At 49.4% G+C, this 12,714-nt stretch overlaps 1 protein-coding gene across 1 annotated transcript in view; it reads left to right on the plus strand.

The window, feature by feature from the left end:
- Positions 1-343: 343 nt before the first annotated feature.
- The window catches only part of HSPA4L (heat shock protein family A (Hsp70) member 4 like), a 64,042-nt gene continuing 51,671 nt past the window's right edge, over positions 344-12,714 (plus strand). Inside the window, exon 1 of the mRNA XM_074950840.1 lies at positions 344-618. Within this exon, the coding sequence (XP_074806941.1) occupies positions 512-618 (107 nt within the window). The 5' untranslated portion in view covers positions 344-511. The remainder of the gene's footprint in view (positions 619-12,714) is intronic.

Here is a 12,714-nt window from a genome sequence, read left to right on the forward strand (position 1 = left end):
GGATCCATGACTCTGTGACGGTCCCCTAGCTATGACCCAATAATACACTATCCGATTTTAATCTAATTATAATGCAATGGGAGCAGTCCAGCTATACTCTAAACAAGAGACCACCATTAATTGCAATTCACTCGCAGAACAGCCCCTTTATTTTGGGTGCTGGCCCTTTAACCAGGTGGGCTGCGGGAGGGCAGCAGCAGTACTTCTGTGTGGCCACAAGATGTCGCCCTTATACAACCGCTCCCTCCTCCCCGTTCCAGATCTTTCTCGAACTCATGTCGGCCGGAGCCGCCTCAGCCCGAGTCTGTCCGGAAAGTGCCGAAGGTCCGCCGGGGTCTCGCGCAGTCCCCGCCGGAAGGCGCAGCGCGCTTGCGCAGAGCAGAGTAACTGCCGGTTGGTGGCTGGTGCTCCGCAGTGGGGAGCGCGACGGGTAGGGACTGAAAGCCGGTGCCGGCAGCCGAGACCGCTGCAGCGACAGGCCCGCGGGGAGCGGAAGGCACCGGGCGCAGTCATGTCTGTGGTCGGCATCGACTTGGGCTTCCTCAACTGCTACGTCGCGGTGGCGCGGAGCGGCGGTATCGAGACCATCGCCAATGAGTACAGCGACCGCTGCACCCCGTGAGTACCGGCCCCGTCCGCCGCCCGCTGCACCCCGTGCGTGCCGGGCCTCTCTCGCCGGTACCGGTGCGGCCCCCACTCAGCGCACCCCGCCCCGAGGACCGGGCGCGTCAGCGTGGCCCCGGAGGGGGCCCCGACAGTCGTTTTGAGAAGCCGCAGCGCGCAGATCCCCGTTCGCTTTCCTTGCCGGACAGAGCCCCCCCCCTTGCCCCGGGGCCTGGAACAGGTCCTTCTCAGCCCCCGGGGGAGCGGAGCCGAGGAGCGCGGGGAAGCGGGTAGTGGCAGCGGGTGCGTGTGTCCGTGCCTGGGATCTGCTGGAGCAGCGCGGTATCAGTGGCAGGATTAGGTCCTGCTCATTCATCCTCTTCCCTTCATACTCCCAGTCGCCGCCTTCTCTGCGCTCTTTTCCCTGCCTCCCACCTCTGTGACAGGCTAGCTGATGATGATTTGTGGGGTGGGGGTTCTGCTCAAGTGATATTTCTTGGTTATCTTCTCCGGTGCCCGGGAGGTGATAGGAAACCATTTTATAGCCTCATTTTATAACCTCCTTTATGCCGAAGGAGGCCTTTTCTGAGGCCCAGTGGAATTTCTCTGCCCTTTGATACTTCGGGATTTGGTCAGTGACAGTGAAGTTCTTATTTAAACAGATGGGTTTATGCACAATTCACGTTGCAGTGGTTTGCAGGGTTCAGAAGCTATTCCACTAAGAACAGATGATGGAGTGAGTATGAGGGACTGGAGAAGGTGGAAGAGGACGTTGTCTGAAGGAGGATAAAAGAGGATGGCATGAAGAGTCTTTCCCCCCATACCCTCCCAAAAAATCTTGTTCCTACTTGTTCTGCTGCTTCCTCTGCTGGCTGTGAAATATTGCAAAAAGAAAAGGAGTACTTGTGGCATCTTCTCTAAGGTGCCACAAGTACTCCTTTTCTTTTTGTGAACACAGACTAACATGGCTGTTACTCGGAAACCTGTGAAATATTGAGGTTTCTGGCAAGGGGGGATGGACTATGTGATGGGACATGCAAGAGGAGATGGAGATTTGCCTCCTCTGTTTCTATGGGATACAACCAGGACTTTAAGTGAGCTTCAGCTGTGGGTAATCTACTAGAAACCAGGAATTCATGTAAAAGGCTCATAAACTGTACTACTTGAATAGTGCATGCTCATTTGTAAAAAGATTCCAGACCCATAAATAGCAAATAAAGTAAACTTTGCTCCTCCCAGAGAGATCTGTATTGAGTATAGTATTTTACTATTTTATCTCTTAGGAATAAATGTGTTTTACTTTGCCCAATATTTATTTGTATATAAAAAGGATTTAGTCTATAAAAAAATAAAATATCAAATACTGAAACACACTGGTTAATGTGTCTAAGACATTAACAATGAAGACACTTTGCTTTAAATGCCACAATGTATTATCTGATATTACCACGCTATTCTTTGTTTCCAAAATTTTCAGTAAGGAACTCGGTGGTGTTTTTTTGTGAGCACCAAAATTTTGAAACCTATTTTGAAACTTGTGCCAGAGACCATTCTTCATAGGCAGCACTGTCTTGAGACTACTCAAAAAAATCCCCAAATATCAAGTATATTCTGATCCATCTATTTTAGACTACCACTTTTGCTTTACAGCTGTTTTTGGAGTACATTCTTTGCATATGCACTTTAGACATTTCAATGTATTTAGTTAGCCTTTTAGTATATCAGATGGAATAATACACAAAATTTAGCTGTTTTCAAACTGACCAAAGCAAGAGGAAACATAGCTTGTGCTTTGATACTTGCATGCAGCATGATGCTTTATAAAAATCATTAAACAGCTCCTCTTTTTGTCTAGGTATTGAAGGACTTGTGGTATTTATCTTGATTTTTCATGTTTGAGACTAAGCCCTAATACAATCTAATGAGGCTTTAGGAAGAGAATTAATTCTTTGTCTTCTTTTTTTGAAGTAGCATGAGTTATTGTACTGGACATAAATGTCAAACAAGCAATTTTTATTTTGCATAGGAGCACTAAGTCTTATCAAGCCAATATGGCCTTGTTTAGACTCCTATTTAGAAAGGTGTACCTAGATTAGTAAAGCCCGGGTAAGCTCCAAGAACCTCTGTAAATGTCTAGGTTTTGCCTAGATCAGGATTTAAAGGCATGGAGTTAACAGGTTAGATAACACATGCAAACTAAATATGTTCTTTAGCTATGTCTGCACATTGCCAATTAACTTGAGGTAGTTAACAGCTTCATAAACTAGCCTGGACCTCCCCAAATATTTGTTCCAAGACACAGGTGTTTGTGGTCTACTCTAGGCAGTAGCATGTGCTGACCCATGGTAAAGTCTTGTGTAAACAAGGCAGTGCAGACTTGTAAAATGCATTTAGTTAGCACATGCTAGCTAGCAATGCATCTTTGAATCCTGGTGCAGGAAAAGCCACATTCTTCAACATGCTTAGGTCTAAGCTCTTTAGGCTATGGTCATGGGAAAGATCCTTTATGCTTTAATTAGTAGCTTTTCTCAAATTTTTACTCTGTAATTGTGAGGAATCTTGATTGTTAGCATTCCTGCAGGGATCTTAATAAAGCTACTACTCAACCCTTAAAGTTTCAATATATGCACAACAGACAGTGTTTGAAAAATGCGCTTGCCAGTAGTGAGATGGCTGTCATGATTAAGGCTACGATTTAATCATGAGTATTTTTAGTAAAAGTCATGGACAGGCCACAGGTAAAAAACCCAAAAAATCATGGCCCCATGACCTGTCCATGACTTTTACTAAAAATACTCATGATTGAATCTTGGGGGGGCGGGGGACCCCTGCTTCAGGGGAGGAACCCCTGGGGGCCCGCTGCCACTCTGGCCCCTGCCAAAAGGAGAGTCCCAGGGGGCCCGCTGCCAGGGGGGGAGGGAACTCTGAGGAGCCTGCTGCTGCTCTGTTCACTCCTGGGGGGGGGCAGCCCTGGGGGGCCGCTTGAGCAGCTGGCCAGTGTGGCTGTCCCCAAGGCTGCCTGAGTAGCTGGCTCCGGGCCCAGCTGCTTGGGTGGACCTGGGTTTAGCCACACTGGCTGCTGCAGAAGTGTGCCAGGAAGTGCTGCTGGGAACCATCCAGCTCCCACCCCCTCCCTCTGGCAGTGTCTTCTAGTTGCAGGTTAGGCTCTGCCAGGTCGAGTGCCCCTGGTGGTGGCCAGCTCTGCAGCCCATTTCTGCTCAAATTTTGCATTTCCCTGCAGTGCAGAATTCCCACAGGAGTACAGTAACTCCTCACTTAACTTTATAGTAATGTTCCTGAAAAATGCAACTTTAAGCGAATCCAATTTCCCCATAAGAATTAATGTAAGTAGGGGGGGTTAGGTTCCAGGGAAATTGTTTTCACCAGACAAAAAACTGTGTGTGTGTGTGTATATATATATATATATACACACACACTCTATAAGTTTTAAACAATTTAATACTGTACACAGCAATGATGTTTGTGAAGCTTGGTTGAGGTGGTGAAGGAAGAGGGTGGGATGTTTCCCAGGGAATGCGTTACTGCTAAATGATCTAGCATTTGGCTTAGCCATCAAGGGTTAACACGTTGTTAATGTATTCTCACACTCTACAAGGCAGAACAGGCGCCAACTCTGTGGGTACTCCGGGGCTGGAGCACCCATGGGGAAAAATTGGTGGGTGCTCTGCACCCACTGGCAGCTCCTCGCCCCGCCCCCTGCCCCAGCTCACCTTCGTTCTGCCTCTGCCCCTGGGCGTGCCACTGCGTCCTGCTTCCCCCCCTCCCCCCTTAGTGCTTGCGCCATGAAACAGCTGTTTCATGTGGCAAGCCTGGAAGGAGGGGGGACACGGCAGGCTTGGGGCAGGGGGTGGGGATTTGGGGAGGGGTCCAATGGGGCGGAGTTAGGGCGGGGACTTTGGGGAAGGGGTGTAGTAGGGGCAGGAGCGGGGGACTGCGAGCACCCACCGGCACAGAAAAAAGTTGGGGCGTGTGCAAGGCAGCGCGAATGGAGGGAGGGGAGACAGCATGGCAGACAGAGCACATCTGTGTGTGGGAGAGAGAGATGCACATTGCCCCTTTAAGTATGCTGTCCCCACTAAGTACGCTGCCTTTTTAAATACAGTAATTCCTCACTTAACTTTGTAGTTACGTTCCTGAAAAATGCAACTTTAAGTGAAACGATGTTAAACTAATCCAATTTTCCCATAAGATTTAATGTAAATGCGGGGGGTTAGGTTCCAAGGAAATTCTTTTCGGTGTAGACAAACGGCATTCTATACAGTACAGTACTGTGGTGGGGAGGTGCCCAAGGCTTACTCCACACAGGCACAGCCCGCTGCAGACAATGAGGCAGGCAAGTACGCTAGGAAGCACCTTGCGCAGCAGCAGCAGCTTCCCCTCAGAAGAACAGGCCCTGACTTTGCCGGGGGATGCTCCAGGCCTGCCTCTTCCCATCCCCGCTCCACTCCAGGCCTGCCTCTTCCCGTCCCAGCTCCACCTCCTCCCTGGAGGATGCCGCATCCCCGTTCCTCCCCCTTTGTCCCAGCAACTCTCTGCTGCCAAACAGCTGTTTGGCAGCACTTAGGACTTTCTGGGAGGGAGGGGGAGGAGCGGAGATGCAGTGCTTCCCTGCTCCTCCCTCCCTCCCTCCAGTGGCAGATTTAGAGTGAGTGGGGCCCTATGCATTCTCTTATCTCCTTCCTCTCCCCATCCCGTTTTTCATTCTTTTTTTTTTCTCCATTCTCCTCCTGGGGCTCAGGGCTGGGGGTGCAGGGTCTGGGAGGGAGTTAGGGGGCCGGGAGGGTGTTCAGGGTGGGGGGGGCAGGGTGCGGGAGGAGGCTCAGGGCTGGGGGAGGCAGGAGGTGCAGAGCACTTACCTGGGGCGGTTCCTGTTTGGTACAGGGGGTGTACAGGTGGCTCCGTGCAACGCAGCACCGCCCCCATGGCTGTGATTCTGGGAGTCATGATTCTGAGAGCTGCTCTCCCTTCCCCCTCGCCCCGCCCCCTGACCAGGCAGGGCCACCCAGAACGCAGGGGCTTTAGGGGCTGCAGGGCCCTGGGCTGCAGCTCTAAAGCCCCTTTCGGAATGCAGCCCTGTGAGCATGGGCCGGAGGACTCAGGGGGAGCAGGGGAAGCCGTGCAGCCAGCCGGCCGGAGAGAAGCAGCACTTTCCCCTTCAAAGCTCCTCTTATCTCCGGCCAGCTGGCTGCGCAGCTGCCATTGCTCCTCCTGAGTCCTCCAGCCCATGCTCTCAGGGCCACATTCCAAAAGGGGCTTTAGAGCTGCAGCCCCTAAAGTCCCTGCATTCTGGGTGTCCCTGCCTAGCCGGGGGTGGGAGGGGCAGCTTCCTCACTCCCTCCCTCCCAGAAAGTCGTAAGCACTTGGAGGGAGGGGGAGGAGGCAGAGAAGAGGAACTTGTGTAATGCTCCCTTGTAAAGTCGCTGTTCTTCCCCAGAATCCTACAAGCAGTGGACAGAGCAGGCAGCCAAACGACGTTATAAGGAAGCATTGCACAACTTTAAATGAGCATGTTCCATAATGGAGTAGCGATGTAACTTGGAAACAATGTTAAGTGGGAAGACATTAAGTGAGGAGTTACTGTATATCAGGAAGTTGAGACGGCAGCTGCGGCTAGCAAGCTCTCTCCGTCTGGAGCCCTGTCATGTTCCCACCCTGCTCTATAGGGAAAAGGGGTAAATGGGGGGCAGGAGCAGGGTGGAGGGGGACACTCCGACATTAGCCCCCTTCTCTCCTCCCCCCGCACAGCAAGCAGGAAGCTCCAGGGAGCAGCTCCAAGCGGAGGGCAGGAGCAGCACATGGCAGTGTGGGGAGGGACAGCTGAACTGCCGACAATTGGTAGCCTGCTGGGCGGCAGCCACACAGGGAATTTAGGGGAGCGGGGAGCTGATAGGAAGGCTGCCGGTCCACCCTAGTTCCAAGCCTCCACCAGCTAGCTGCAATGGGCTGCTCTTCCTGCAAGCAGTGGACAAAGCTGGCAGCTGCCAAACAACGTTATAAGGGAAAATTGCTCAACTTTAAATGAGCATGTTCACTAATTGATCAGCAACATAACAATGAAACAACGTTAACCTGGACAGCTTCAAGTGAGGTGTTACTGTACCACTGTCATGTCGTTGTTCCCCCCCGCCCTTAATCTCCTCTTTTCCAAGCTTAATGTATCCAATTCCTTCAGCCTTTTCTCATATGGCTTGCAATCCACCCCTTTGATCATCTTTGTTGGTTGCCTCTGGATCCTTTCCAGTTTTTCTACATCCTTTCTTTACATTGGTGACCAAAATTGGACACAATACTCCAGCTGAGGCCTAACCAGAGCCAAGTAAAGGAGTACTATCACATCCTGTGACTTGTATGCTATGCTTCTGTTAATGCAACCTAAAATTGCATTCTCTCCCCCCCCCCCTTTTTTTTTTTTTTTTGCAACAGCATTGCATTGCTGACTCATATTGAGGTTGTGACCCACCACAACTCCTAGATCCTTCTCAGCAATGCTGCTGTCAAGTCAGTTTTCCCCCATTCTGTATTTGTGCATTTGGTGGTTTTCTTCCCTAAGTATAGCACCTTACATTTGTCTTTGTTGAATTTCATTTTGTTGTTTATAACCCAGTTCTCCAATTTATCAAAATCCCTCTGAATTTTAGCTGTATCCTCCAAAAGTATTGGCAATCCCCCTCTCCCCAGCTTTGTGTCATTTTCAAATTTGATCAGTATGTCCTCTGTACAGCGGGTCCCTGGTATACGTCAGGGTTGTGTTCTTGAAAAGGGTGACGGATACTGAAACGATGGATACCGGGGACCCGCTGGTAAAGCAGTGGCGTAGGCAGGAGGCGATATTTGGGTGGGCCCCAGGTGGATGGGCAATGATAGGGGACGAAGGGGTAGGAGACATCTGGCTGCTTGTCCTCCCCCCCCCGTCCCCGTCCCCCTCAGCCGGCCTTGGCCAGGGGCTCCCGGAAAAATGGGGGGGCCCGGAAAAATGTGCACACGCCAGTCGCTCCGTCCCCCTCACTTGGGGCCTGCCCCACTCCGCCAGCCCGGTGCTCCTGCTGGGGTGCAGGGGCTTGCCCTGCTCCACCCAGCAGGGGAGTGGGACTGGGGCACAGGGGCTTGCTCCGCTCCAGCCAGGTAGCAGGGGTTGATGGCTTGGAAGCCCCTGCACCCTGACCTTGCTCTCCGGCAGAAGGGCTCGGCGAGCGGACGGGGGTAAGCCCCTGACCCTGCTCTGTGGCTGGAGCACCAGTGCTGGGAAATCCTCCGTGCAATGGGCGGGCAGTGTGGGGCAAGCGCTGGGGTGGGAGCAGAGCCAGGACTGGGCGGGCCCTGGATGTTAAGTGGGTGGGCAACAGCCCACCTGTGGTTACGCATACCGATCGCATATCCCTTCATTTGCAACTTATCCGTTGTTTGCAGTACTGTACTATAGGCGGATCGGGACCGACATGAATCGGAACACGTTTCCCTTTTGATGAGCAGTGAATATGTGAAACAGATAAGGGGGAGATGTATACCGGAGACCCCCTGTATCTACATCCCAGTTATTAATAAAAATGTTAAACAACACTGGACCCAGAACAGATCCTCGTGGAACCCCACTGGAGATCTCCCTCCAATCCAACTTTGATTTTATTAAGTCTGTAGCTCTCTTAGTTGCAAAGATGTCCTAATAAATAATAACTAATGTGCTTACATTTTCCCAAGTTGATAGGGAGCTCCATTGTGTGCTGCTGGTCATGGCTTTCCTAACAAGCAGAGTGTGAAATTGACAAAATTAATAGCACTAATTCTATTATTGCTGTTCAGAAGACATGGGGTAGTGATGAAATTGACAACCATTTCACTTGGCTGTTTTGGGGAGGAAACTTTGAGCAGTATCTACTCCTGGGGGGATTCTGTGCCAAAAAAGTAAAGATTATGTGCCAAAAAAATTAAAATTCTGCAAAATTCTGCAAATTTTATTTGTCAAAATAATGCAGTATAATCACACCAGTTTCCATTGTTTTGGTAAGTTATTTAAACTACAATACAGAAAAAAGTCACAATAACTATTCATCATTTTCTAAACACATGAAAGTTAAGTTACAAATACTTGGTAACTAATATCCTACATTCCAATTATAATCCTGGATTTTCATTTAATTACATTACAGAACACCAAACCGGGGGGGGACGGGACAGTAGAATGTCATTTTAAATTTCTCAGACTTTCATACATGAGTCATACAATTTCGCTAATCATTGTCCTGGACCTAGCTGGGTACTTTGCAAAATGCTTCGTTCCGATTGTCCTGACATTTTATTGATTGCTTCGTAAATGTTTTATTTGCCCTCAAAAGTGTGTGTGTTAGATTTTTACTTAGCCATTGAAAAAAAACAAACTCCATTGTGTCACTTTGGCACAGGAAAAAAGTGAGCACCTAGATCTTCCCAGCTGATTCCCTTACTGTCATTTATAAGGCTTTATATCACTCTGGCAATGTAGGGGGCCTTACATGAACAGCAATTGTTCAACATTAACAAAATTTTTTTTTTAAAAAAAAAGCTATTTTCTTTAACTTAAAAACAAACAATTTTCAGTAACAGGATACTAATATTTAATTTTTTTTTTCAGTTTTCAAGAAATTACATTTTATTAGGCAGGCAGGCTGCTACATTTCTGCTGGGGGGACAGAGCCTTCCTCGTGCATAACAAAAAGACCTACTCTTCTTCATGCCCCTTGAGCTGAAGTATCAAGAGAGAGACAGAGTCTCTTTTCTTTGTTGGCCAGCCTTGCCCCCTCACGGTCTCCCCCGCGCCCGGCATGCACACCGAGCCACCTTCCCCGCACAGTGATTTGCGTCTCTGAAGCTGCTCCAGGCACGCTGAAACAGACGCGTTGCCGGGAAGAGACGTGAGTCCTCCTGCAGATTTCTTTTGTTTTTCTGCTCAGGGGGCATAAATATGCAGGCCATGTGAATTCTGCACCCCCACATGGGTGCAGAATTCTGTCAGGAATTTTCAGAAAGGAGTGCTGGGGTGGTTTATGGGGGAAGGGAACTGAAAGGACTGGTGGGGTTAGAATCATGGAGGCAACAATCGTTGGAAAGGCTGCAGAGGCGTATGGAGCTCTAGTCCCCTCCCATGAGCCAGTGGCTGTTGGAACTTCAAATTTACCAGACACACATTAGCCAGGTATTGATACGCAATACGTAGTCCCTGGGTAGGCTTTGTGAACAGCACTCATCTAAGAAAACGCGCAGGAGGTTGGTGGTACTTGGCCTTTTTGCCACTTCCATTCTCTCACTCTCACTCTCAACCCACAGGGTCTGGATCCGTCAGATCCGCCTGTGGCTACTAAGTGTCTGATGGTAAAAGTTCCCTCTTGTGCGGAGAACCAGTAGCCTTAATATTAAAAAAGAAAAGGAGTACTTGTGGCACCTTAGAGACTAACCAGTTTATTTGAGCATGAGCTTTCGTGAGCTACAGCTCACTTCATCGGATGCATAGCATATCGTGGAAACTGCAGAAGACATTATATACACACAGAGACCATGAAACAAAAACTTCCTCCCACCCCACTCTCCTGCTGGTAACAGCTTATCTAAAGTGATCATCAAGGAGGGCCATTTCCAGCACAAATCCAGGTTTTCTCACCCTCCCCCCCCCCCCCCAACAGACACACATACAAGGGGGGGGGTGAGAAAACCTGGATTTGTGCTGGAAATGGCCCTCCTTGATGATCACTTTAGATAAGCTGTTACCAGCAGGAGAGTGGGATGGGAGGAAGTTTTTGTTTCATGGTCTCTGTGTGTATATAATGTCTTCTGCAGTTTCCACGATATGCTATGCATCCGATGAAGTGAGCTGTAGCTCACGAAAGCTCATGCTCAGATAAACTGGTTAGTCTCTAAGGTGCCACAAGTACTCCTTTTCTTTTTTCTTTTTACGAATACAGACTAACACGGCTGTTACTCTGAAACTTAATATTAAAAGCGCTCTTATAAACTCTTTAAGGATTTGCTATGAAAGTTCTCATATGATCTTCTAAAGCTGTAGTTCTGATGTGGTAAGAGGGCATCCTCGACCAAATGCTTATATGGCAAGGCTTGAAATCTGTGCTCAACAGCTAACCATTTGCAAATGAAAAATTCTGGTGAAGTACAGTTAAGATTCCCAGATCAATGCTTCTGCTATTGCTGTGGGAATTGCTGCTGTTGGAACTCCCTTTCTTGCTTTAAAATCCTGTTAATGAACAGCATGTAGGAGGAGGAAGCATTTCCTCTTCAGCAGCCCCTCTTCATGGCAGGTCTGCTTCTCCTTCTCCTCTGGACAGCCTCTAATACACAGCCAAAGGGAACATGTCTTTTTTTACTTTCTGACATCTTCCTCTCCCCATGGGGAGACCTGGCTTGCACATTGCCAGAGTAGCTTCTGACTTGACACTTCAAGTCCTATATAGCAGCCTATTAATTAATGCTGCCTCTGTGGATAAAGGGAATTTTCTAAAATTTATGGCATGTCAGTACCATTAACCAGTCATAACTAATCTATGAAATGAAGTGCCTTGTAACTAGTCTACATGCATCTTAAGTCATCCTTGTATTAGATGGTCCTTTGTCATATTTAATACATATTTTAGACTTAGTTCTTTATTATCATTAGGGTATATTGAACAGCATAAAATCAGCTTGCATGGAGGATGTATTGGGTGCTTTTTCAAAAAGATCAACTACTTCTGGTTTATAAACAATGAATAGTAGTGCTGTACACAGAATGTACTTGTAGGATTTTGTCTGGGCTTAAGTATTGCATACTTTGATACAGTCTCATATTAGAGAGTGCTGGGTATATGACAGTTCTCCACTTCAGGAGAGTCTAGAGGGGCCTGGAGGGAAACTATAGTATTGACACTCATGCACATTAAAGGATCGGATTCGGACTCTGAAACCTGGGTTTTCATAGATTTCAAAGGCCACAAAGGACCATCGTGATCATCTAGTCTGACCTCCTGTATAACACAGGCCATAGAACTTCCCCAAAAGAACTCTTAGAGCAGCAAGCATATCTTTTAGAAAAAACATCCAATCTTGATTTAAAAATTGTCAGTGATAAAGAATCTATCACAACTCTTGGTAAATCGTTCCAATGGTTAATTATCCTCACTGTCAAAATGTACACCTTAATTCCAGGTTGAATTTTTGTAGCTTCAGCTTCTAGCCATTGGATCGTTCTCTATTAGTGTCTCTGATGAGCCTGTTAGTAAATATTTGTTCCCCATGTAGATACTTATAGACCGGGTTGGGCAAACTTTTTGGCCTGAGGCCCACATCTGGTTATGGAAATTGTATGGCGGGCCATGAATGCTCACAAAATTGGGGGTTGGGGTGCAGGAGGGGATGAGGGCTCCTGCTGGGGGTGCAGGCTTTGGGGTAGAGCCAGGGATGAGGGGTTTGGGATGCAGGAGGGGGCTGGGGCTGGAGCAGAGGGGTTTGGAGTATGGGAGGGGGCTCTGGGCTGAGGCAGGGAGTCTGGGAGGGGGTACAGGCTCTGGGCTGGGGGTGCAGGTTCCAGGGTGGGGCCAGAAATGAGGGGTTCAGGGTGCGGGAGGGGGCTCTGGGCTGGGGCAGGGGGTTGGAATGCAGGAGGGGACTCCAGGCTGGGGCAGGGGTTGGGGGGATAAGGGCTTTGGGATGAGGGTGCAGGTTCTGGGTGGGGCCAGAAATTAGGGGTTTAGGGCACGGGAGGGGGCTCTGGGCTGGAACCGAGGGGTTTGGAAGACAGAAGAGGGATCAGGGCTGGGGCAGGGGATTGGGGTGCAGGGGGAGGTCAGGGATGCAGGCTCCTGGCAGTGCTTACCTCAAGCAGCTCCTGGAAGCAGTGGCATATTCCTCCCCCCCCCCCCCCCCCAATGCAGAAGCATGCCCAGGCGGCTCTGTGCAGTGCCCTGTCTGCAGACTCCGCCCCTGCAGCTCCCATTGGCCGTGGTTCCCAGCCAGTGGGAGCCGCGGGGGGCGGCGCTTAGGGCGGGGGAAACGTGTGGAGCCCCCTAACTGCCCCTATGTGTAGGAGCCAGAGGGGGGACGTGCTGCTGCTTCCGGGAGCCTCGCGGAGCCATG

This window comes from Natator depressus, chromosome 4 (genome assembly GCF_965152275.1).
Source record: "Natator depressus isolate rNatDep1 chromosome 4, rNatDep2.hap1, whole genome shotgun sequence".
In the NCBI taxonomy this organism is placed as follows: domain Eukaryota; kingdom Metazoa; phylum Chordata; order Testudines; family Cheloniidae; genus Natator; species Natator depressus.